This window comes from Kogia breviceps, chromosome 3, assembly GCF_026419965.1.
Source record: "Kogia breviceps isolate mKogBre1 chromosome 3, mKogBre1 haplotype 1, whole genome shotgun sequence".
Lineage (NCBI taxonomy): Eukaryota > Metazoa > Chordata > Mammalia > Artiodactyla > Physeteridae > Kogia > Kogia breviceps.
Window position 1 is genome coordinate 124,195,233 of NC_081312.1, and position 25,454 is coordinate 124,220,686.

A 25,454-nucleotide genomic window follows, 5' to 3' on the forward strand; every position below is an offset into this window, starting at 1 on the left:
TAGTAAAATAGGGGGGGATTAAAAAACAGGGTAGCCTGAAATTTCTATGTGTCTTTAATATTCTTTGCAAAATTGCCAAATAAGAGGTCTGATCCAGTCATTTCATTAGAAAATAAAGTGTTTATTAAGAAACTATACACTGAACACTCCTATATGTCTCTGCGGAAACACAACGCCCCATGGTCATAGCACAAGGTGAGGAAAATGGCAGAATAAAAGATGCTGGGATGGATGGAGCCTGGGAGGCTGGAAATGAGGTAATGATTTACAATAATTAAAAAACATCATCCTCAAGCTTACTCCTTAAAGCCACACTCAGGAGGGGGCCCTGGCCCAAAGGGTTGGCAGGACACAATGGGGAATAGCCAGACATGAAGCAATGGGGAGCAGGATGGCAGGGAGCTGGGAGGAGCTAAATAAACACACTTCTAGGCCCTGGAGAGAACCTGAAACCCCGTGTGATACTCTGAACATTCAGGTGCCCGGGAGGCCGCCCCATATACTGGGCAAGAACTTGGAAAGCTGTGCATTTTTAAAGCCCATGGAGGTGTCTGCAGAATCAGGCTGGGAACCCGACGTGAAGAACCACCATCCACAGGACTCAGGACCTAAAACCCTAAGTGGGAATCCTAACCCCCAGGGAAATTTCCCAAGGCAGAGAATCTGTTATCTATCACTGTGCATCATCACTCCAAAACTTAGTGGGTTAAACCCACCACCATTTTGTCCTACGAGCTCCCCGTGGTTGGCCCCCTCTTCCATGCTCCACCCTCAAGGGGGCAGCCTGTGCTGACCCCCTACAATGGAGGCACCATGGGTGGTGGTGGGGGAACTAGGCCAAGCCCGAAGTCCACTCAGCCAACATGGCAGCAAATCTGGGAGAGGTTCAGGCCCTACAACTGTATCTTTCCTATTGAAGCAGGGGGAAAAGCATCCCTTTCCCTCTCCCCAGTGGATCAAGTTGAAAATGGGGGAAACAAACCTCCCTCTTTGGGAGAGGGTGGCCATGGAGTAAGGCATGAGTCAAAGCAAGCAAAGTAAACACATATATTGACCAGAGAACAGGATGACACTTCCATTGGAGCCATGAGAGGGGCTGGAGGAGGCCAATTTTTACTTCTCTTCCCCTTCAGTTCATCTTGGCCTTGAAATGGTGATTCCATTGGGTGCCAAAAGTTCTCAGAGTCAAGAATAAGTAAAAGTGGGGGAAGAGAGCCAATCCCGGGATCACGGAACAGCAGGAAGGGCCTTGGTCCCTGATTCCCTTGGTCCCTTGTGGTCCTAGCAGGATGCCCAATTCACAGGCAAGACCTCCTGCAGCCAAAGCTTGTCGGAACTGCAGATCTAGAGGCCAAGAAGGAGCCCTGGAGAAATCCTCTTCTCCAAGGAGTTTTCTAATACCACTCACTGTGAGCCGTTCCAGAGAGAAGAGGAAGTAGGGGGAAAGTATGTCCAAAAAAAAGGTATGATTTTCTCCACCAAAAAATATATATATATATAGAAAATGATTGGTTTCCATTCTTTCCTCTGAGACCTAATCTGGTGCCAATACTTGGGCCTGGTTCCCTCTCCTCTCACCGCGCCGTCTCCACCTCTGCTTAGATGTTCTTCCCCACGGGAGGCTGCAGGGCGACGAGGTCACTAAGAGGATGGCCTGGTATCCTAGGGAGAGCCAGGGAGACCCCACACTTCCAAGCGGGGAAAGTGAGGCCGGTGCACGGCTGGACTTCATCAGGCTTTCTCGTGGTGGTTGGGTTGTTTGTGGAAAGCAAGAGAATGGCTAGTGTATTTAAGAGATGGTTCCTGGTGCACAGGTTTTTAATTCTCTTTATTGGCTCTTAAGATGATGGCAGGAGCTGCCTTGCAGGCCAGAAAAAAAAGGAGCACAGTGATGATTGGAGGGAAAGGGCAACCCTGCCAGTGGTGGATGGGGGCAAACACCCGTCTTGGTGGTGATAAAGGATGCAGGGGCACCGGCGGCTCGTGTAGTTTCTACTTAGCATCCCCGGATCCAAACAGAACAATGCCTAGAGCTTCCAACCTCTCAGAGGGCCCAGCCTACCAAGGTGACATCAAAACAGGGAGGCTTAAAAGGAGTTTTTAAAAGCCATGACGTCCTTTGCTGAAATAAACATTGACATCCTCAACATAGATGCCATGGTTAAGAGGCTTGGAATGTCCGGGAAGGCTTATTGGATTCAACATAATTTCTCTGAAACCTATAAAAAACAAAAACAAAAAAACAGAAAAACAGAAAAAAGCAAAATAAAGTAAAAACCAAAATCCCCAAAGAAGATCAAAACTAGAAGGGGAAACAGAAAGGGAGCTTGAAAGGTAGGGGGAAGAACTGGAGATACGGGATATGGATACAGATATATTGGGAACAGCCAAATGAATTCTCAGCAAAAGGGAAGGATAGGAGGAGGGGATTAACTTAAAACCAAGCATGGTCAGAGAAACTGGAAACACTCCACTTTTGCTGCAGCCTCCACTGAACCGAGGAAGGGACGTGAGCAAAGCATTTGGGGGCTTGGCCTTGGGTTGTCCTGGAAGAGGAGGGGAGGGGCAGCCTCATCTAAGTAGGAGGAGGCCCTGATGATGAGCTTGAGAGGGAGGTGGGGACAGGGTATAATCGCTAGGGTCCCTGGGAGGCAAAGGGGTGGGAGGAGAATGCTCTGCAGACCTTACATTCTTAAGGGATACCTGAGGGCCATTTCTAATCCTAGGAGCTGGGACAATGTGAACCACCTGTGACTGCAGCAGGTTGGGGGCACTGTACTTCCAAGACTATAAACTTCTCCTTCACTTTTTCCTCTCATTTCACCCAGTCAGTGCAATGACGGCTGATCTCTCAGCCTTCCCATAATTCCAAATCTCATAGGGGATGGAATACCGTGGAGGAGTAGCATTGGTGGCCATCAAGCCATGGGTAGCCTCAAGCAAGGAGGACTTCCATGCTAGCTCAGCTCCCCTCTGGCCCCACCCTGCCATGGATGGAATTAGGATGTCCAGAGACATGGGTGTTCCTGATCAAATCTCCAGAAGGAGGTTTTTCAGTCAACCCCAGATTAAAATAATGTCTATAAAATAATGTCTGTAACGAGTGCGTGGGTGTTTACATGCATGTGCAGACAAGATAGGAGTAAGCCAACCTTTTTAGGAAAGCTGTGTGCAGGTATGTGAAGAGCATAATGGGCAGCTAGACGTTGAGGCTATGAGGGGGAGAGATCGAGTTGGTAGCACTGAGACTTTCCCCTCCTCATTCTGAGGGCATATTATGATCAAAACAGAGTTGAGTCATCTTGGATGTTGGGTGCCCTCCTTCTGCAGGGAGCGGGGTTAGATTGTGGAGATGGAGGAAAGTTCCTCACTGATGAGGTCATGTTTAGAGGGAGACTTGGCTTCAACATGAGATGTTGCTGTGCTAGCATCACTGTGCTAACCCAGGACAAGGGCTCTCTTGGGTCTGAGGCAGAGGGAAGGCAGGCCATTGGTCTAGAGGGTCTATGACTCCATTGTTTCTCTCCAGGCCATGGTCCCTCTCTCACTTCTCCCAGATGCCTCACCTAGGCCCTGTGGAGTATCCTGGCCTGGAATATTTCCCTCACCTAAGGGATTTTAGTACCAATCCCACACTAGACACCTAGTCATCCCTGAGTCCTCTGGGACCTACAGAAACTTCATGAGGTCTTAAGATCTTAAGAATTAAAATTGGTGAGGGGGACAGGGGGTCTGTACTGCATACAAAGACGTCAAAGGAGGTAACTCACCATGTGACCTTGGGTAAGACACTTCCCCACTCTGGACCTCAGGTTCCTCATATATATAGTGAGTTGATGGGACTAGATGATCTCTATTGTCCTTCAAGTTTAATATCCCATGATTGTCTATGTTTGAAAAGACCCCTGGCAGAAGAGGCAGACATGGGGGAATTAATGGTCAGTATTGAGCCCCATGTGCAAAGACATGGGGAAGTATTTTTCTTAAGTGCACAAGGCCAGAAACAGAAATCCAGGTGTTTCCAGCTCCTGTACTCACACTGCTTTACCTGTAGGGGCACCTGCTTTATTTTAGGCATAAAATCTAGATACATGGTCCCCGGAGTATCACACAGTGCCACTAAGGAACTGCATGAGGGGATCACCATAAACTCTGTCCAACCTTTCCCTACCATGCTTACCCCCCCACCCCTCTTCTTGGGCCGGGGGAACCCTGAACTTGTGCCCATCACTGCTTTTGTCAATGCCATTTCTGGGACTGGAAGGATGATTCCTATGAACTGAGCTGATGATCCCACAGGTCTTGAGACCACCTTTTTGGCCCCTTCTCTCCCCAGAGAGAAATTCAGCTACTCTCCAAGAGGGAACAACATGACAAGGGGGAATGAAGAGGAGAAGAGACGGGGTGTTTGGCCCCTTGAAATCGTTCTTGCCTCAGTTAGGGCATAAACAGAATGACAAAAGCTGTTGGTTCCCTAGAGATCTGACAGTTCTAAGTCCTATGAAAGAGGTATCATAGCTGTGAGTGAAATCTCCCTTGAAGGCCATGCAGCATCATGGGCCCTGGAAGGCTCCATGTCGGATCCATTAAAGGCAGGAGCCAAGCCTCTGCCAAGGTCCCTGAAGCCACCTCCATGAACATGAGCCTTTTCCCATATGAGCCAGGATCTGAAGTTTGTTTTCTCTGGAACTCTTTCCCAGGTGGAGCCTTTCCAAGATTCTAAATGCTGAAGGCTTATAGCATAAGAGGCACCGCTCCAAAATCCTCCATTCCTCCCCCTTTCACTCAGAACAACCCCAGAGCAGGAAGGAAAAGGCATATGTTCAGGGGAGGGCAGGGGGGACAAGGACCACCATGGACATGGACTAGGAAAGGAAGAGATGGCTGGAGGAAAGGCCAAAGAGGAGAAAATATACTTCTGAAGAAAGCCTCGCCCCCCAGTGGCCCATGGACCCTCACGTCTAACCTTTTCCTCCATCTGTCAACAGCTGTCCCCAGAGTCATCCAGCACAAAGCTACTCGTAGGCCCTCTGTAATTCAGAACAGAGCCTGGTCTTCAGGGACTGTCTAGCTGTATGTTTCCTAAGAAGCAAGCCAGAGACTCTGGGATCGTTTTGGCAAGGGAGGGAAGCTGTGAAGGAAGAGGCTAGGGGGTGCTAAGCACCCAGAGAATTGGATGAAAGCCTTCGAAGCCAATCCCATTGGGCCAAAAGTCGGTTAACTCTTCAAGGGCAAAAGCTCTTTCATATTCACTGCAGCAAGAGAAGGGCTGCCTTCTATGGCCATGCAACACAGTAGATGGCCCAGACCTTCACACCTCTCTGTTTTTCTGACAATCTTGTAAATCCTAATCATCTCACCCTCTCTAGGCTTCCATCCCAGACCCACTTTCTTGCTTTGGCCTTGGGAGTCTAACGCTACCAGCTTTCCAGCACCCACCAGTGAGAACTTCCCTTGCATCTTCTGTCTACACACTCATTTGACTTTGGATTCTCAAGGCCTCCCTTTCTGTCCCTGCTTCTTCCTTTTTGTTATCCAACATGGTAATTTTATTCCCTAACCCCATAAAGTGGGTTTGGGTTATGGCCTTGATAAAAGGCCCAATACCAAATGGAGCCCTATTGGATTGTTTCCCAACATTCCCTTGTCAAATGTATTCATTCATCCTCTTAAAGTTGCTACATCACAGAAATGCTTAGCATTTACATAGCATTGGCTGTGAGAAAGAGGAGGTTGATATCCACAGGAGTCCTGGCACTGAGGTCATGGGTGGCTTAATCATAGGGAATCAGAGGCACAGAGCAATTGAGATCCTTGTCCAGAGAGAGAGTGAGAGCAGGAGGGATCCACAGGGTAGATGTCAGGGTGGGGAGCCTACGTTGTACCCCACCCCAGTCAGGGGGCATTCTAGCCACACCCTCTATACCATTCCCCAAGGGGTGAGAAGATGTGAAATGTCTTGAAGCATGCTGTGGGCAGGCATGGGCTAAAGAAGGGAGACTCAAGCAGTGCCCGGCTATAATAGCCCTACCATCCAATGCATCACTGATCACCCTGGAATCCAAAGACCTATATAAGTTAGTGATGGTGCCTGGCACTGCCTACAGTTAATTCAGTATCTCCATTTTATTTTATTTTTTTGGCTGCACCACACAGCTTGCAGGATCTTAGTTCCCTGATCAGGGATTGAACCCAGGCCCTGGCAGTGGAAGCGCAGAGTCCTAACCACTGGACCACCAGGGAAGTCCCTTCAATATCTTTTAAAAGTTGATATTATTAACTCTCTTTTACATGTGGGAAAACTACGGCTCAGTAATATATATTAAAAAAAAAACCAAGTACACTTGTGGCAGAGTCTGATATTGAACATTGAACCAAGTTTTTCATAAACTTAAACTCCTTATAATTAACTGCTTTGCAATATGGCTTCCATTTGTTGAAAATCAATGTACGGAAAAGGAGGCAGAAATGGAGGTCAAGGCCGCAGTGATGGGGACATTCTCCAGGGTAAGCAGGGCTTTACCTCCAGCTCCTTCTGCAAGGCCTGGCTGGAGGACTAGAGTGTTCCTTCCTCACTAACAGCTTCCCTACTAGGGAGCCGAGCACACCCCATGTCCCACCACTGCCCTCCTCCAGTAGATGCCCAGCCCAACCCTTTCCCACGCTGCCTCATTTTCTGCAAGTGTTAGCCAGCCACACCTACCACTTGGTTTGTATTAGGACCTACCAAGTAAAGAATCCCAAACTCTATCTAGACATTGACCCCTTCATTTTGATGTTACTTCTGGGAGTTCAGCTTAAGAAGGATGAAAAGTAAACCTGATGAAAGAGAGATAATCATGAATTTGTAGAGAAGAGCAATTATTCAGAACATAGTCACACCTAGAGCAAGAGTGTAGAATCTGAGAATCCTCCTGGGAAGTTAAGTATGGAGCCCAGAATTGCTCTCTCCCCAGCACTCTCCCCTTGGGTCACTATTTGAACAAGAAGTGACAGGAAAAGGTACATTATGGTAAAGAAAATGTCCCTCATAAATGTCACTTGCTTCGTTTGCTGCCTGTGTGGTGACCTCTCTAAGGTCATGGGAAGAAGGTCATCAAAGAGCCCCAGTGGTCCCGGGTTATGACTATTGTTACATGGTTCTGTACCGTAGCCTCCTGATGTGGCTATTGTTGTTCTCAATCTAAGTTCTTTCCTGCCATCAGATTCAGTAAAAAGATGGTGGCACTGAGCCATGTGGGTGAGACCCAAATGCCTAGACTTGCTGGCCACAAACTATCTTACTTAAAGCTCTCAGATCATTTCCTTTGTTATTCTGAGGTTGCAAACCTAACCAATGGGCCATCTGTGGCTCTGGGTTGTGTCTCATTTTAGCGTGATTTAAAAAAAAATTTTTGAATTAGTTGCCAACATCTAAAAGTTGGAAGATTTCACATTTAAAATATCCCTATTTCTAGCTTCCCTTAAAAATCCAAGAGTTCTGTCAATGTTGGGCCAGCATTTCTGCACAATGATAATCAGCTAGAGCAAAGCGGTGGCCACTTCATTTAGACAGGGCATGTGTTCTCTAATTCACCATATGTCACACCTCCCTATTATCCTCCACCTGGTCCCTTCACTTATTTACAATCCCTGCATGGTTTGTCTTAACATTTGAGTTGAAAACTTTACAATAAACATAAAGCCAGCACTAGGTTATGGGCTGTGCATTAAAGACCAGGGAATGCCCTCTCAGCAAGCCTCACTGATTATCCCTATAATGACCAAACTTATGCTACCTCTGGTTATGGTTAAAAATGATACATAAGTGGCTGGAAACCTCCAACAGAGGGATAAACCTATCTCAGAAAGAGGAGATAGTTCAGGAATTGAACTGTATGGGTAAGAGGGCATTGTGTTCAGAAATCAGGTTCCCAAGAAGAAAACATGCTACAGACCACTTATAATGCTACTGTTGGGTGAGAAGATGGTATTTTGGGTATTTGTATCATCAGCTGGCTGTGCTTCCACTTTGCTTGACACATGTAAGGCACTTGACCAAAGGTTATCAAGTGTCAGCTAGCAGGACTTTTCAATACAGCTGTTATATTTCATGGGGTATGATTTGACTCAAAGTATTCCCATATCCTTACAACAACAAACATGCTACAAAGGCTTCTATAGGATATGCAAGTGTACTTGGAACTGAAATGTCCCTCTTGTATATTTCATGGCTAAGAGTGTTGAACTGAGATCCCCAGCTTCAGTACGCAGTACATTTTCCTGTAAAGTTGCCTCAATACTGCTGGGAAAATCAATGATGAGACTGCCCTGGCCCATGTGCAAAGCCTGGCTCCAGCTGTGCGCAGATGCTCTGAGGGAGAAGAATGTAACCCAAATGTGAGTTAGCTCAGGGAATCATGCCAGGAGAAGTCACAGTGGGAGGGCATCCAAACCTAGGTGAGATAAAAGGGCATGAAACACTGAGATTCTCAGACAAAAGCCAAAGGCTCTTCCTTGAAGGAATCTTGAAGGTTCTCCTGACTCTTCCCTGAGGAATACTGCAAGGCTTGCACTCAAAAGGAGGAGGAATGTGCTTGGGGGCTTTGCTCTTGGTATCACTATTGTCCCAACAATAAGCTGAGCTTGGATCAAAGGAGTGAAATGTTAGTTCCAGAGAAAGGGAAATTCCTTCCACTCCAGGACCTGGATGAAGTGACCTCTTAGAATCAAAATACTTCACAAGCCGTGGAGTGAAATTAGTCGCCTGGTAAAACCTGTTTACCATTCTCAAAATTAACTATATAAGGGACACATCTGTAATAGCGGAATATCTTTTGCTTAACTGAGAGAAGAGAGAGCCTCAGGCATGAATAACCTTTCTCTATCTTCAACTCCCTCCCTGTACTTCAAAATATTTGTCTTTATATTCAGCATATTTTCCCCTTTTTGATTCTTTTTATTCTTTTCCAATGTTTGAAATATCTGAAATAAGAAAGCGTAGAGATTATCAAAACTGTGTACCCACCACCCAGTATTAACTATTTATTACATTTTGATATCTTCTTTCCAAATTTTTGAGAGAAATAATACATGACACCTATGGTTGTGAGCCCATATGAATGCATCCATGATCCTGTTCCTAATCTAACCCCTCACCAGAGGTAATCACTGCCCTGAAACAGATGAGGATCATTTCCAGACATCTTTTAATAATTTGCCTGGAAATTTTTTTTTCTAGATTTATCCACATTAAGACGTGTAGTTCTCATTCGTTAATTGTAACTGATGGAGTCTACCATGTGACTACACTACAAATTATTTGTCTGTTCTACTAACTGACACTTATTTCCATTCTGTCATTACTCCAAAAAAAGTTGCAATAAATATTATTACACAAGTCTCTTTATGTGCATGTGCGAGAGTTTCTCTAGAGCAGCAATTGGCAAACTTTTTCTGTAAAGGCCCAGATAATAAATACTATTTTAGGCTTTATACAAATCATACGGTCTCTGTTGCTGCTACTAAATTCTGTCATTGTAGTCTGAAAGCAGCCATAGACAACACAGAAACAAACAAATGTGCTCCAGTAAAACTTCAATGATAAAAACAGACAGGAATCAGATTTGGGCCTTGGCCCACAGGCCACTGTTTGCTGACCTCTAGAGGCTTGTTATTCAAACTATGGGCATGTAGACCAGCATCAGCATCAGCTAGGAGTTTGGTAGAAATGGAGATTCTTAGACCTCAGTGAATCAACATCTTCATTTTAACAAGTTCTTCAGGTGATTTCTATGCACAAAAAAAATGTTTCAGAAGAATGGTTTTAGAGGATATTCCTGTAATTTAGTGTATAGAAATCCTTCACTGTATTGCCCAAAGTGATGGGACCAACTCATATTTCTATGATCACTAAATGGATGAATGTCTTACCCTGTATCTCCACATATGATATAATCTGATGTGTAGTAGACGTTATCTTCTTGTAGCTTTAAGGTGCATTTCCCTGATTACTGCTGACGTTCACATCATCTCAATTGGAGTTTCCTGTTCTGTGAAGTGTCTCTTCCTATACTTTCTTCATTGTGTTGTGTGTATGTGTGTTATACATGTGTGTGCATTATATATATTATGTGTGTATGTGTGGATATATATTACCTATATAATAATATTATATAATAATATATAATATGTACATACACATACTATATATATCTACACATACATACATACATTGTATATAAGTTGGTCTTTTTTATTTGTGGGAGTTTGTTATTTATTCTGCATGTAAATTCTTTGTTGGCTGTATGCATTGGAATTATGTCGCTCAGTCTATGTTTGATCTTTTACCTTTGTATATGGTATCTTATATAGATTTTTAAAAATTAATGTAGACAAATGTATTAATCTTTCACTTTATGATATTTATAATCTGTATCTTAAGATTTCCCCCCCTCAATGTCAAAGGATATACTCTTTTCCTCTAAAAGTACTATATTTAACAATCTCTCTTAGAGAAGAATTCCAAAAATTTATGTAGAGTCTCCTCACTCAAGGAAATGGAACTTAACTCCCCACCTTGTGTGCTGAGTTTATCAGCTTACTTCCAAAGAGTATGGCAAGGGGAAAATGTAACTTTACAGTGGAGAATCCTGGTCTCAGCCAGGCGATCAGGGGTATCATATTCAGTGATGCCATGTGATAAGCATGATATGATGTGATGCGGGCAGCACGTATCTCTGTCATCTTCCTCCCCAAAACTCATGACCCCAACCAACAAGACTAAATTGGGAGGCATTCTGCATAAAATCTGACCTCAAAACTGTCAAGGTAATCAAGGACAAGGAAAGTCTGAGAAAATGTCACAGATCAGATGAAGTTAAAGAACCATGATAACTAAATGTAATGTGGTATTCTGGATGGGATTCTGAAACAGAAAACAGACATTTGAGGAAAAACTGGTGAAATCAGAAAGAAGTATTGAGTTTAGTTAACAATAACATGCCAAAGCTGGCTTCTTAGTTGTGACAAATGTGTCATGGTGATTTAGGATGATTATAATAGAGAAAACTGAGTGAGAGGTACAAGAGAATTCTCTGCATTCTTGTTGCAATGTTTCTGTATATCTAAAAGTATTTTAAAACAAAAACCTTACCTAAAGCAAAAAGTTCTACTTTTAAATTTCACCCAGAATTTATTATTTATTGTGTGGCTGGTATGAGATTATTTTTCCTCATGTGGTTGTATTGAATAAATTCTCCCTTTCATACTGATTTGCAATGACACATCAAAAATACACACATAGCCACACATCTTTCTGTTTGTTTGTTTATCTATATATCTACATACATACACATGTATGTTTTCTGAGTGCTAAAAAAATATTATTATACTTTGGCCTATTTGTCTCCCATCTTAATTACTAGAACTTTATAATAAGTCTTTTTGTCTATGAGAGCAAATCTCCTCAACTTTCTTTTAAAAAAATACCTTGGCTATTCTTTGTCTTTCATTCTCTCATATAAATTATAGAATAAGCTTATCAAACAAGTGTCTTCAAAAACCCTGCTGGGATTTTTATTGGGAGTGTATTTAATTTATAAACTTGGGGGATAATCAACATCTTCATTATATTGGTTCTTCCTATTTATGAACAAGATATTTGCTCCATTTACTCATTCTTATTTTATACTCTTAATACTGTCTTGTATTTTCTAGAAGATATTGCATATCCTTTGTAGAATTTATATTTTTTTGCCTTTTTTTGGTTTATTTCATTTTTGCTATTGTAAGTGTGATTTGTTTTCAGTTAAATTATCTAACTGTGTTTAGGGAACATATTAATTTGTGTTTACTGATCTTGTATTAGTAACGTTGCTGAGCTCTCTAACTTGTTCTAGCTTTATAAGTACCTTTTGATATTCTATGTAGGATGATCATATCATTCACAAAAAGATGGTCGATGGTCGTATGTCTTTCCACAATTCTTATATTTCTTTTCTTGTCTTATTGCATTGGGTAGAATATCCAGATCATTGTTGAGTAAAAGTCAGGATAACAAACATCTTTATTGTTAACTGTTTGTTTTTTTTTCTACATGGTTCATAATGTTGGATTGTAGTTCATTTTGAATAGGAAGGATTTATTTTTCCCTCTTTTCCTTTTGTGCTCAGTCATCATTGTCTAACGTTTCTGGTGTTGTTGTTGTTATTGCTGCCTCCACCAAAGCTCTTAGAACTTGAATTCCAAATCCATCCTATAATGATGGTCTGGGGCTCCTAAAGGGTGATACCATTTTAAAATTTAAAAACTGCTGAAAACAAAAAGTTCTACTTCTAAATTTCAACCAGAATTTATAACTTACTTTGTGACTGGTATGAGATAATAACATGACTTTATTATTCCTCATGTTGAATAGTTTCTCCCTTCCATACTGATTTGCAATGGGATATAGCAGAACAGTCTTCAGCTAGGTGAGTGGCTTAAGTCAGTTCATCATCTCATGGTTACATCTTTACCTCTCTCCCCTACCTCCTTAGGTTCAGAGATTCCTATTAGCTGTACTCTCAGATAGGGGTTGGCAACACTATTTTTTCAGACTCTTTTCATCAATGTGGAAACCTGTCCCCAACCCATGGATTCAAGCTGTGACTCTAGCCGTGATCCCTTGACAATCTGGACCACATATAGTTGTACAGGACCCTTGAGAGCTAAATTTCTGTCCTTAATTTTTGCCTCCAGACTTGGAGCCCAGCCTGAGAATGAATGTAGCTCTGCTCATCAACCTTTTGTTTTTGTACTATTTCTGACCCATCAGGTTACTTATCTTGCTCTTATGCCCACATAGCTGGGTCTTAGGCCCAGCTATGTGTTCTTATATTTTTCTGTCACTGCAGTGTGTTTGGAGCAGAGGAGGTGCACCAAAGCATGAACCCACTGCACCATCTTGACCACAGCTTGATTACTTTTCTTTCTTTCTGTATTTGAGAAAAATGTATTTTCTTTTTTTCTTTAACTGGTGCCTTCAATCCTATCTCCAACTTCTTTCCTCAATTATTTCCTATCTCTCCAGCATCTTCCATAAATCCTGTTCTATTCCCCTTTCTGCAGAAATCTACATATGGCCATCTCTATCTTTTGGTATGTGCTCATGTAGGAAATCCATGTGGGCCCACATTCCCAGTCTCTCACCTAGTAAATGATGGAGCAATGTCCTCCACTTTACATACCATCTGCTATCATCCCATTTCCTTAGTTCCTTTGGGTACAAACATTTTGCATGATCCAATTCCAACTATAACTCCACTGTCTCACAGATCGTTAATGCTTAACTTCCCATAAACCAAGGTCTATTCCCTCCACAGAAACTGACCTCTTGAAGGTCACCAATGGTTACTCCATAACTAGATTTTCTCCATTCCTCTTCACCTTGGTCATTCCACAGAGTGTGGTATCTCAACCACTCCACATCCCTCATGACACTTATAATACTGTGTCATCTTTCTACCTTCCCGCTCCTTTTCTTTCTGTTGGCTTCTTTTCCTCCACCTGTACCTATGGTGGTTTCTCAAGGATCAGTCCTTTCACCCTTGGTTACTCAGAGTGGTTCTTGGACCAGCAACAGCAACATCACCTGAGAGCTTGCTAGAAATGAGGACTCTCACGCTCTTACTCCAAACCTAGTGAATCAAAACCTGTATTTTAACAGAATCCTCAGGTGATTAAAGTGTAGGAATGCTATTCTAGCCATCTTCTCTCCCCCCCCATCTCCTTGTACAATCCATCATTAATGTCCACATCCAGTGGTGTGACGTCTAACCCTTTAACTCCAGCCAAAAACTTTCTTCTAAATTCCATTCTCATGATGCCAACTGGCTACTTGGCATTTCCATTATTGTGCATCATAACCACAAACCCAACATTTCTATAATCCCCATCCCAAACAACTTCCCTTCCTGATAGGCCAATTCTTTAAAATCTCTACCATGCTTATAATCACCTAGGCACTAACTATTGGAACCATCCTCATTTCTTGCCAGTGTCTTTCTAATTTCCCATATCTAATCAAACATCAGGTTTCAATACTTGTTTTGCAGTATCTCATGTACACATGCTTTTACTAGATTCCCCACTTCAGCAAAGCATGGCAGAAAGATCTGAAGACAGATTGACTGGCTATCAAATTCCTATTCTACTACCTACCAGGTATGTGTGACTTTAAAACCTTAAGTAAATTACCTAAATTCTCAGAGCCTTGATTTCCCTTTCTGTAAATTGGAAATGTCATTATCTATCTCACAGGTGCTGTTGTGATTTTAAAAAAAAAAAGCATCAGGTCAAAGTCTGGCACATGAAACAGATGATTAACAAGTATTGGTTTAGGCTCCCTCAACCCCCATTTCAATTTAAAGGCCACTGTTTTGGGGCTTTGTAATATATTCCTCTGACTCCAGTCCCTAGGTTAAGCTTTCTGACACACCATTGTCAAATTATGTCACTAAAACATCACGTTCACCAATCCACCACCGTGTTCAGGGGCCAACACAGATTGAAAGTGCCTTTGTATGAATCCCAGATGGCTTAGGCTGCCATCCTGGTCTTGCCACACCCTGTTTTCAGCCAGATATTCTGCCCTTGTCAACCACCCCTCCCCTATTCACAATGTCTGGTTAGATAAACTCTAAGCTGACCATATCTTACAGTTTTTAGTTTCCATCCTCACTTCCATGGTATTGTGCTGTCCTGAGTGTTTATCTTCTAACTTATTTTCCCCATTCAATTCCCATGAATTTTTCAATAACTAGCTCAAATCTCACTGTCTGTATAAGTCAGTTGGCAGTTAATTGTGACTTTCTGTGTGATATTTCTTCTCCTGTTGTCTGGAACTGTTTTAAATATAATATACAACAGTGAAACTATTCATGGATATATTTTTTTCATTTCTCAGTAAGATCATTTTTTTAAAAAACTTAACGACTAGTATTTACAAGCATTTACACATGCCCAGACAATGAGTGAAGTATTGTGCACGGACTTCCTCATCTAGCCTTCACAGCATCCCTGTGAAGGGAGAACTGTTAAGGTCCCTAGTTTGTGGATGAAGAAAAAAAGGAGTGAAGATGTTCAGTAACTCATGACAAGTTGCCCTGTAAGATGCAGCACCATCTTGAATCTAGGCTTTCTCATTCTAGCTCTTGTGCTATATTGAATTGTGCTATATTAACCCCTCTACTATACTGAAACTAAATCAGGAAGCACTTCCAACAGCTCCCCCTATTTCTCACCTGATAGACCAGCATTTTAGAGAATAGAAAACTTATTTTTTAGAACCATGTGATATGACTCGTGTGTGTGTGTGTGAATCTGTGTAACAATATGCCACATTATTTTGAAGTTGTACTATAGTATCTTGGCATCTACAAAGCATTTCTTCTTCCAAAACTTTAAATGATTATGTTAACCTTACAATAACTGTTAGGTAAGGAAAGAGAAAAAAAACTATCTTAATATCAATGCCTCCTTCTTGATCATGTGGCTCTCCCAGAACCCAAGTCTTCAAGTCTATCTGCTATCCCAGGGTGCCTGACTTCCCTCAGGGTCATGGCCATTTTGTTTAGGCTCCAATGAGCAAAAGGAAAAGGCCTGAGTCTAGAAGGAAATGTAATCAATAAAGTCCAAATCCCTGAGTGGTATAAATTTTAAGCAGATTATCTTAGAGTAGGGTATGGCTAATAGGATCAGGTAGCTGGCACATTCTAAATTTATAGCCCTAACAATTAAAGAATATAAACCTATGAGTTGCTTTTCTGACTTGGAATTCCTATGGTTAGTGATAATGATGAAGGTATTGAAAATAATGGTGAAGGGAAAGATGAAAAGAAGACAGACAAGAAGGGTCCCACCGTGTGTCTCTATAGAGCAATGGTTCTTAACCTTTCTTGGGGCTTGCTCTTTTTAACTAGAGGGAAGCATCATACACACAGAGACACACACACAAAAAGACAATCATTTGGGGCAGTGGCAGTGTCATGGTCTACCTAGGATCCAGATTAGGAGTAGTAGGTAGATGCTATACAGGTCAGAAAGCATCAGCACTTTGCAATGACAAACACCGGCAAATGCAGATTCAAATACCTGCTTTCATTGTGCTCCAAATCTCCAAATTGCCAACACGTATTGAGGGGCATCCTGTGCTCACAGGCACTATGTTCAGAGGTGGGAAGCGGAATACCAAGATGAGTAAAACCCAGTGACTACCTTAGAGAAACTTAAAATCCAGTGCCATGTACGTGAAGGCTAGACCTTTCTAAGCTTACCTAACAATAATTTTTGCAAATATCTGAGTAGCAATTTTCCACGAGCAAAAAAAGAAAAGGAAGTGTACGGTCAACTAGGATCCTAAAATAAATTATTATAATGTGGGATCTACTCTAGTAAGTGTTGAAAGGTACCCACCCAGAGCTGTGGGAGTTCAGTGGGGGAGCAGTCCCATGCGAGAGGAGGAGAGGGTGTGGGAAGGATGGTCACTAGGCAGAAATGCATGGGGGGCATCGCAAATGGTGGGAGCAGCATGGGTGAGGTATAGCGAGTGGGGGATTGTTATGGGTTGATTTGTGCCCCTGCAAAAGATAACTCCGCTACTTCAGAATGTGACCTTATTTGGAAACAATATCTTTGCAGATGATCAAGTTAAGATGAAATCATTAACACTGTCAATCAACTGTACTTCAATAAAAAAAAAAAAAGATGAGGTTACTAGGGTAGGCTCTAATCTGACTGTCCTTGTAACGGGAAATTTGGACACACAGATACACACACAACACACACACACACACACACACACACACACACACACACACACACACTAAGAATGCCAAGTGAACCCGAAGGCAGAGACTCAGGTGATGCATCTACAAGGAACGCCCAAGATTGCTAGCAAAATACCAGAATCTAGGAGATACACACACAACAGATATTTTCTTAGTGCTTTCAGAGGGAGCATGGCCCTGTTGACAACTTGCTCTTGGATTTCTGGCCTCCAGAACTGCAAGACAATAAATTTCTATCGTTCTAAGATGGCAAGTTTGTCATACTATGTTATAGCAGCCCTAGGAAACTAAAAACGGTTGTGTTTTTTTCCAGAGAAGCACAGTATAATTTGGCTGGAACACAGCAGGAATAAGGGAGAAATGGGGAACCAGCTCAGCAGGGGACATTAGGAAAGCAGTGTTGGGCGCTTTTTGTGGGTAATCTTATAAAATTGTGACACCCCCAATCAAGGGACGGAACTTGGGCTGCACTGTGGAAAGAATTTAGAAATTGATGGGCAGATAGCTGAACACAGACAGATAGATAAACAAAGACTGATGAGGGATCAATAGATATAGTATAGGTGGATACATGGATATGAGATTTAGATTCAATGACGTATCAGTGAATGACAATGATCTTTCTACTTAATGTTAAAAATCAATTTCTAAATGTTGAATTCTGTTTCCCACTTTCAAAACAATGTCACATAGGCTTGGGAGAACAAAAGTCTTATAAATTTACAGGAGTTACACACCTGGAAAAGCAGTCCCAGGGACAGGGAGCCCCCGCTCGGGCAGAAACATTCAGCCTGCACTTAGCAACTCTAGGTGACAGCTGTGGGGCACCTCCACCCTTAGGGACCTTGGCCAAAACAGCCAGGTGTAACAGAAAGGGACTCATGCCTTAAAAGCAGGACCGGAAGAGCATTAGGGCCTTCCGAGGAATTAACAAGAGTGGGAGACGACCTCCTCAGAGCAGATTGCATTTGCTGTGAGGCTGGGAGAGAAGATTTCCTTTTTTTTCTTTTTTTTAAAATTAATTTTTATTGGAGTATATTTGCTTTAAAAAGTTGTGTTAGTTTCTGCTGTGCAGCAAAGTGAATCAGTTATAGGTATACATATAACCACCGTTTTTTATATTTCCTTTCCATTTAGGTCAAGTAGAGTTCCCTGTGCTATACAGTAGGTTCTCCTTGGTTATCTATTTTATACATAGTAGTGTATATATGTCAATCCCATTCTCCCAATTCATCCCACCCCTCCTTCCCCTCTTGGTAACCGGAAGTTTGTTCTCTACATCTGTGAGAGAGAGAAGATTTCTGAGAAGATAGGAAGGAAAAGTTATTTCCGGCAGAAAGAACTACTTGAGTGATGGTATTAGTGGGAAGGTACAAGATACGTCTGAGGAGTGCAAAGAGGTCCTATTGGGAAATAAATGGAGATTAGCTTGGGGCAGATGTTGAAGGAACTCAGGAGCTTGAGCAATGGTTGAGTTCGGATAAATGTGAGAGAGGGGATGAGTGGAGAGGTAGGGCAGGGGCCTGTAAACTTTTTCTGTCAAGGGCCAGATAGTAAGTATTTCTGGCTTTCCAGGCCATACGGTCTCTGTTGCAACTACTCAACTCTGCCAGCATCACGTAAAAGCTGCCACGGACAGTAGGTAATGAATGAGTGTGGCTGTGTTCCCATAAACTTTATTTATGGACACTGAAATTTGAATTTCATATCATTTTTCACGTGTTACAAAAGATGATACTTCTTTTGATATTTTCCTACCATTTGAAAATAAAATGATTCTTAGTTCCTGAGCTATCAAAAAAAGCAGGTGGTGGGCTAGACCAGGCCTGCATGTTATAGCGTGCAGACCCCTGGGTTAAAGGATGACTGAAGCACAGGTGGACAGTGGTCATTTAGGGCTGGGATCATGAAAGGAGAATCAAGAAGATGGATGCCAGAGAAATGCAAAGATATCTTATGCAAATCAGGCATTTTGCATCTCATTAAATGTGGGAGGTGGGAGAGGAAGTGGGGTCTAGGCAGCCCCAGGGCTCTCCAGCATGACTGATCACAGGACCACTGGCAACACTGCAGAGCTCCTGAAAAGAAGTAGGTGTGGGAGAGCAGGTGATGCTTTCAGAACAAGCCCAGAAGAGCATCCTGCAGCCCTTAAAGGAAGTGTAGCATACTTGGAATCGGAATTAGGAACCTTACACTCTTGACTTTATTTCATCAGACCGGAAGCAAGACACTTGTCCTTAAGTGATGCTCCTCAAGCAATGCACTACAGCACACAGGGTAATTCTCAGCTCGAAGCTCTGTAGTCTACTCCAGTCAGAGTAGAGCTGCTTTAGATACGACAAGGTCAGTGCAAGAACTGAGACTAAGTTAGGTCAATTTATTGCAGAAACTCTGTGCATTGATGTTCTTTGGGGATCTCCCCGTGCCTATATCATCCCCCAAGCACAACAGCTAGCTTAGGAGGCAGGAGATATGATTTTTAGGCTCTGGACCCTCACCATAGTCAATTAATTCAATGCCTTAGGGGCCCTGTTTCCTCTTCTAATGAGGATGAGACTATCTTTCTTGCCTGAGGAGCAAAGAGAAGGTGTAATTGCCCTGATTGTTTAACATGGCAGCGTGGTAAAGGGAATAAGCAAACCCTAAGTTTCACCTCTTGTTCTGCCAGCAACCAGGTGTGGGTCACACACAAGTGATGTCACCCCCTGAGCTCAGGCTTTCCACTGTATAATAAGGACAATTTTACTTCCCTTGGAGGCCGGGGGGGTTACAAATATGTACGTGAAATGCACAGGGCGGTGCCTGGACACAAGCAGAATGAATTAGATTCTAATTCCAAATGTGACCCATAGGCAATGTGCAATGATGAAGCCATAGATGCCCTAGCAAGAGAGACAAGGCAGTGAAATGATGAGACATTGGGTTTGAACTCAGTTATAGAGTCTCTTAATCCTACAAATCCTTCAAAACTCCCAGGCAATGAGTGTGAGTACAGTTATATTCTTATCATCCTGGGTGACCCTTCTCAGCTTTATTATTCCACTAAATCAACAGGCTCTGGAAGGTATTCCATCTGCAAATATACACCCAGACAGACACAGAAATTGAGGAGTGCATGATGTTTTTATATGACTGCATTTTGGCAGGTCATGTGCTAATTCCAAAAACGCCACCCTTCCCTATTGTCACAACAGGCCATGTCACACTTTATGTAACCACCAGGGCTCCCAGAGCATTTGAATGTGAACTGGAATCAGACTGTATGAATCATCATGTTTTCACCCACTGTAAAGACCTTACTCCTCCCCAAGTATCAAATGTGATCAAGTCTTACCATTATCTTAACATCTAGTACTTTTGATGGAGACGCGTGCTTTGATACCTAGGGGAAAGAGATGAAATTGGGGTACTTTTCCTTCGTAAGACACCTGGGGTCATGGTTTCTCCAGAGATGTGCCATAAGCACTTAGATAAAACCTGCACCTCTTCTGAACACTTGTGGACCCCAAAGTCCATGTCATCCCATGCAATTTGTACCAGTGGCAGCAGAATGAGAACTAGACAATCAAGCAGATGGCCGACCCTGAGAGACAGGGAAGGCTCATGACCTCTCTAAGCTTCAGTTTTTCAATCTATAAAATAGAAATAAAACTTTTATACTTTCTCCCTCACCAGGACATTATGGACTTTAAATAAGAGTCTGTTGGAGTCTGCCTTGAAAGAATACAGGATTTCTTAGTCTCTACCTTACTGACATTTGGGGCCAAATAATTCTAGATTGTGGGCAGCTGTGCTGTGTATTGTAGGATGTCTAGCATCCCTCTCCTCACTAGATGCCAGTAGCACCCTCCATCCCACTGGGACAACCAAAATGTCTCCAGACATTCTCAAATGTCCCCTGGGGTGGGAGGCTGAGTCATCCATGATGGAAACCACTGTTACAATGTGTTCTATACCAGTAGAGGACCTCACCATCCCCTGTACTTCAGGAACTGGAGGAATCAGGATCCTTAATGCCAACTAAAATTCTGTCTTCAGCCATAACATATTCTGATGCTCCCCAAAGCCATGGACCATTAATAGGACTGAGAACATCATGGCTGCCTGCTGTGATGTGTGTGCCCTGGCTCTCAGCAAGGGGATCAAGGACGCCTTGGATGCATGAGCTGTGGGGTGGTGGTCACGCTGGGAGAGGATGTCTACGCAGTGGTGGTGTGTGCTATGGCCAGGGAGCCAGGCTGGCAAACAACCCATATTGGAGTCTTAAGAGTGAGCTTAGTACAATTATATGAGTTCATGTTCTGATGCATTTTTTAAATCCATAAACTCATTGCCAACCAGCCCTTATTATACCATATTAAGGGTTTTAATCACTTTTAATCAGAGTCTTTCCTAGATGACCAAAAAGAAACTAGAGAAACTTCAATAGCCATTACGCCAACCAAGAGTAATACAGATTCCATGGGAGCAATCTCCCATGCTGCAATCATGCTAATTAAGGCCCCCAGAAGAGTCAAGATAAAAATGTCAAATGAGATTTGTTCTGGATTTCAATGATTTCTGGCCTCACATGATCAAGTTCCAATAAGCCTGAGAAGAAAAGCCTTAGTGGGAGGTGGGGGTGGGATGGGAGGTATGCTGCTGGCTGTGAAAGCTGACCTGAAAGGGCCCAGTATGCTCTACTGGGATGCAGAAGGAAATTCCATCAATCCTCAGCAATGGAGTTCCCCAAAGGCTCCCCTTTTCCAGGCAATGCTGGGTCTCCCCAGAGTAAGACCAGGCTCCATGCGTGCTTCTAAAAGCTTCTCTCCTCCACCCACCCACTTTGTGAAGTGGGTTTGGGCATGAAGCCACTGACTTGCATCAAGGGGATATTTTAACCAACATTCCTAAGAGGTGCACCATTGGATCTATTTTCAGGTTGCTGGTGACTGTAATTCTGCACCCCACACTCTGCTCTTTATGTGGTGCTATGGGAGAAGCTTCTGTTAGAGCACAACATTTGCAAAAGTTGTTCTTCCTCTGAACAGCAGCCTGTAACCTAAAATATTTACCTCTCTGCTTTGGCCATTAGGATGCCTGGAGCCAAATCTGCAAGCTTCTTCCATCATCAGGCACTTAATAGTCTAATCTTGCCATTAGTTTTATTTTATTTCCTTATACTTATTCCCCCTATTTCCAGATATTATCATTCCTTTCATTCACCTTGTCGCACTGCCTGTGTATATTTTTGCAAACCACCTCTAACACTTTTTGCAATGAGACAGAATATCGCTGGATCAATAACATGTAGACGTTTTCCCTTCTCCCATGTAAATTTCATTTCCCATGTATTGAGCTATATAGCTATTTCTCTGGGAAGGACACAGTGGTCACATCATAGAAAGCTGCTGTGGGTATGGGATTGATGAGTAGCTGAACTGGGAGAGTTCACCTCCAAGATTGTATCTCCAACACCTTGGATTGGCTCATGGAAGTCTGACCTCAGATGAGGAAGATGGCATTGGGACAGACAACAGAGGCTTACTGGAGAATGCAAATGACCCTTAGAGAGAGAAAAAGAGAAAGAAGGAGAGAGAGAGGGAGACTTTTATATTGTATTATAATACGATTCAATAGAACTAGACACTTTTCTCTGTGAGACCCTACTCAAAAATATTGATTGAAATGCTGATTTTTATCACCTCCTGATCCACAGACTTGGGGGTGCTAAGTATGCAGAGCTCAGACTTCTTGGTGTTATGATGGTCCTAGTCAAGTCATGTGGATATAGGCTTTCTGTTGCTCCCAGTGGGATAACAGAGGAGCCCTGAGTGGAAGTCACAGGATTCAGGCACAGCTAAGGACTAACAGTTGGTGGATATGTACCAGTATGTTCATTGTTCAAATGTGAAGTATGTCCACACCAGTTAGTAACTAGCCACTGTGTTGAGTGGCCAGACCTTCAACACCATTGAGCCAGCCCCGGTCCCTCCTCTGAGAATCTCTGCAGTTCATCAACAGGGCCCCAGGCAAGGTCGGGTGTACACATCTGTTCAAACTGGGCAGCACCCAGGTAAGTTTGGGGTTTTTTTTCAGAATTTTTTTGGAGATCTAATATACATACAATAAAATTCACTTTTTAAAATTGTATAATTCAGTGGGTTTTAGTATATTTCAAAAAGTTGTACAACTATCACCCTATGTAATTCCTGAACATTTTCATTATCCTCCCACAAAAAAAAAAAAAAAAAAAAAAAAAAAAATCCACACCCATTAGTAGTCACTCCCCACTCCTCTCTCACCTCAGCCCCCATCAACCGTTAAACTACTTTCTGTTACTATGGATTTGCCTATTCTGGATAAATCATATAAATGGAATCATAAAACATGATTTTCATGTCTGGCTTCTTTCATGTAGCATAATTTTTCAAGGCTCATCCATGTAGTCACACATATCAGTTCTTCATTCCTTTTTATGGTTCAATAATATTCCACTGTACAGATATACCATATTTTTAAAAATCCACTTTTCAGTTGATGGACATCTGCATTGTTTCCACTTTTTAGCTATTATGAATAATCCTGCTATGAACTTTATTTAACATACAAGTTTTTTTACAGACATATGTTTTTAATTCTCTTGAGTATATCACTAGAAGTGGAGTTGGTGGGTCACATGGTAACTCTGTGTTTAATGTTTTGACAAAATGCCTGTTTTCCAAAGTGCCTGCACCATTTTACCCTCCACCAGCAATATATGAAGGTTCCAATTTCTCCACATCCTTACCAACACTTGCTGTTGTCCAACTTTTTGATTCTAGCCATCCTAGTGGGTGTGAAGTGATATTTCAATATGGTTTTGCATTTCCATAATGGGTAATGATGTTGAGCCTCTTTTCATGTTATTATCAGCCATTTGTATATCTTCTTTGGAAAAATATCTATTCAAATCATTTGCTTATTTTTCAATTGAGTTATGTTGTTATTGAGTTGTAAACGTTCTTTATATATCCTGGAATAACTCCTTTATTAGATATGATTTGCAAATATTTTCTCCCATTCTGTGGGTTGTCTTTTCACCTTCTTAACAGTGCCCTTTTGGAGCACAAGAGTTTTCCATTTTGATGAAGTTCAATGCATATATTTTTTCTCTTGTTGCTCATGCTTTTGGTGTCATATCTAAGAAACCATTAACTAATCCAAGGCTACAGAGGTTTGCACCTGTTTTGTTCTAAGAGGTTAATAGTTTTAATCCTTACATTTAGGTCTTGGATCCATTTTGAGTTAATTTTTGTATATGGTGTGTGGTAGGGGGTTCAACTTCATTCTTTTGCATGTGAATATCTAGTTGTCTCAGCACCATTGTTGAAAAGACTATTATAGTCCCATTGAATCATCTTGGCAACTTTATTGAAAACCAGTTGAACATAAATGTAAGGGTTGATTTCTGGACTCTCAAGTGTATTCCATTGATTTATGTCTGTCTTTATGCCAAGTACCACAATGTCTCAATTACTATAGCTTTGTAATAAGTTTTGAAATTGAGGAGTTTAGGTCCTACAACTTTGTTCTTTTTCAAGATTGTTCAGCTATTGAGTCCCTTGCATTTCCATACACATTTTAGGATCAGTATGTCAATTTCTGCCAAAAAATGGCAGCTTTGATTTTTGATAGAGATTGTGATAGATTGATAGAGATTGTGTTGAATCTGTAGATCAACTTGAGGAGTATCTTAGCAATATTAAGTCTTGCAATCCAAAAACTGCAATAGTTGTTAAGTGAAAATAATATTTGAAAAAAATAAAGTTTAAAAGTATAAATAGGGAATTCCCTGGTGGTCCAGTGGTTAGCACTCCATGCTTTCACTGCTGAGGGCCTGGGTTCAAACCCTGGTCAGGGAACTAACATCCTGCAAGCTGCACAACATGGCCAAAAAAAAAAAAGACAGTATAAATATTTATGCATTGATATAATAATGGTCCATGGGAGGTTGTGAACTCCCCATTACGAGAAGTATTTACAAAGAACGTTGATAATTTTGGCCCAGGTGCAATGTAAAAGGGATTTCCTCTATATGAAGGATACCATTCCTTTCAAAGTAAAAATCTAAGAGCTGGATTTCTTTGAGTTTTCTCCACTCCTCAGGCTATTAAGAATTCAGGATCATACACGAAACTATACTGCTATAAAATCTCAAAGGACAGAAATAAGTTCAGTAAAGGATGAATAATGGAAGACCTGTTCAAGACATTTCCACTAGCAACCTGACTCTGCCCTAACTGCCCTCAAAGAAATGGTGAATCTGTTGATAGTGTATATGTGTGCTGACACTCATCCCTGCTGGATGAGGTTGCCAGGAATTACAGGAGGATGGGGAAGCCCTAACCCAACCAATACCCATCTACCACCAAACTAGGAACTGCCAGCTGGGGAATCTATGGGATCTCTGCTTTAATCTTTAGATTTATATATATATATATATATATATGGAGTAACAAAGCAAAGCAACAAATAGGTGTACAATTTCATTGTTAACCTCATGATGAAATGGAGAGGAACAGTTTTACAAAAGTAAGACCCAAGAAAAATCTGAGAAGCTATGCAAAAACAACAGCAACAACTTACTGGAAGCCCAGAGAAAACAAGGCTCTTATGAATCAAATT

The 25,454-nt window shown here is 42.0% G+C and overlaps 1 protein-coding gene across 11 annotated transcripts in view; it reads right to left on the reverse strand.

Moving 5' to 3' along the window:
• NTRK3 (neurotrophic receptor tyrosine kinase 3) overlaps nucleotides 1-25,454 on the reverse strand; it is a 369,790-nt gene that overhangs the window by 83,299 nt on the left and 261,037 nt on the right. For 4 of the 11 annotated variants that reach the window (XM_067029592.1, XM_059056987.2, XM_067029590.1 and 1 more), the window contains exon 14: nucleotides 101-2,219. The exons of 4 other annotated variants lie outside the window; for them this stretch is intronic. In XM_067029592.1, the coding sequence (XP_066885693.1) occupies nucleotides 2,101-2,219 (119 nt within the window). In that variant the 3' untranslated portion in view covers nucleotides 101-2,100. Of the gene's footprint in view, nucleotides 1-100; nucleotides 2,220-3,770; nucleotides 3,906-25,454 lie in introns of those variants that run through there. 3 more of the 11 variants (XM_067029587.1, XM_067029588.1, XM_059056985.2) reach the window with 1 other exon arrangement.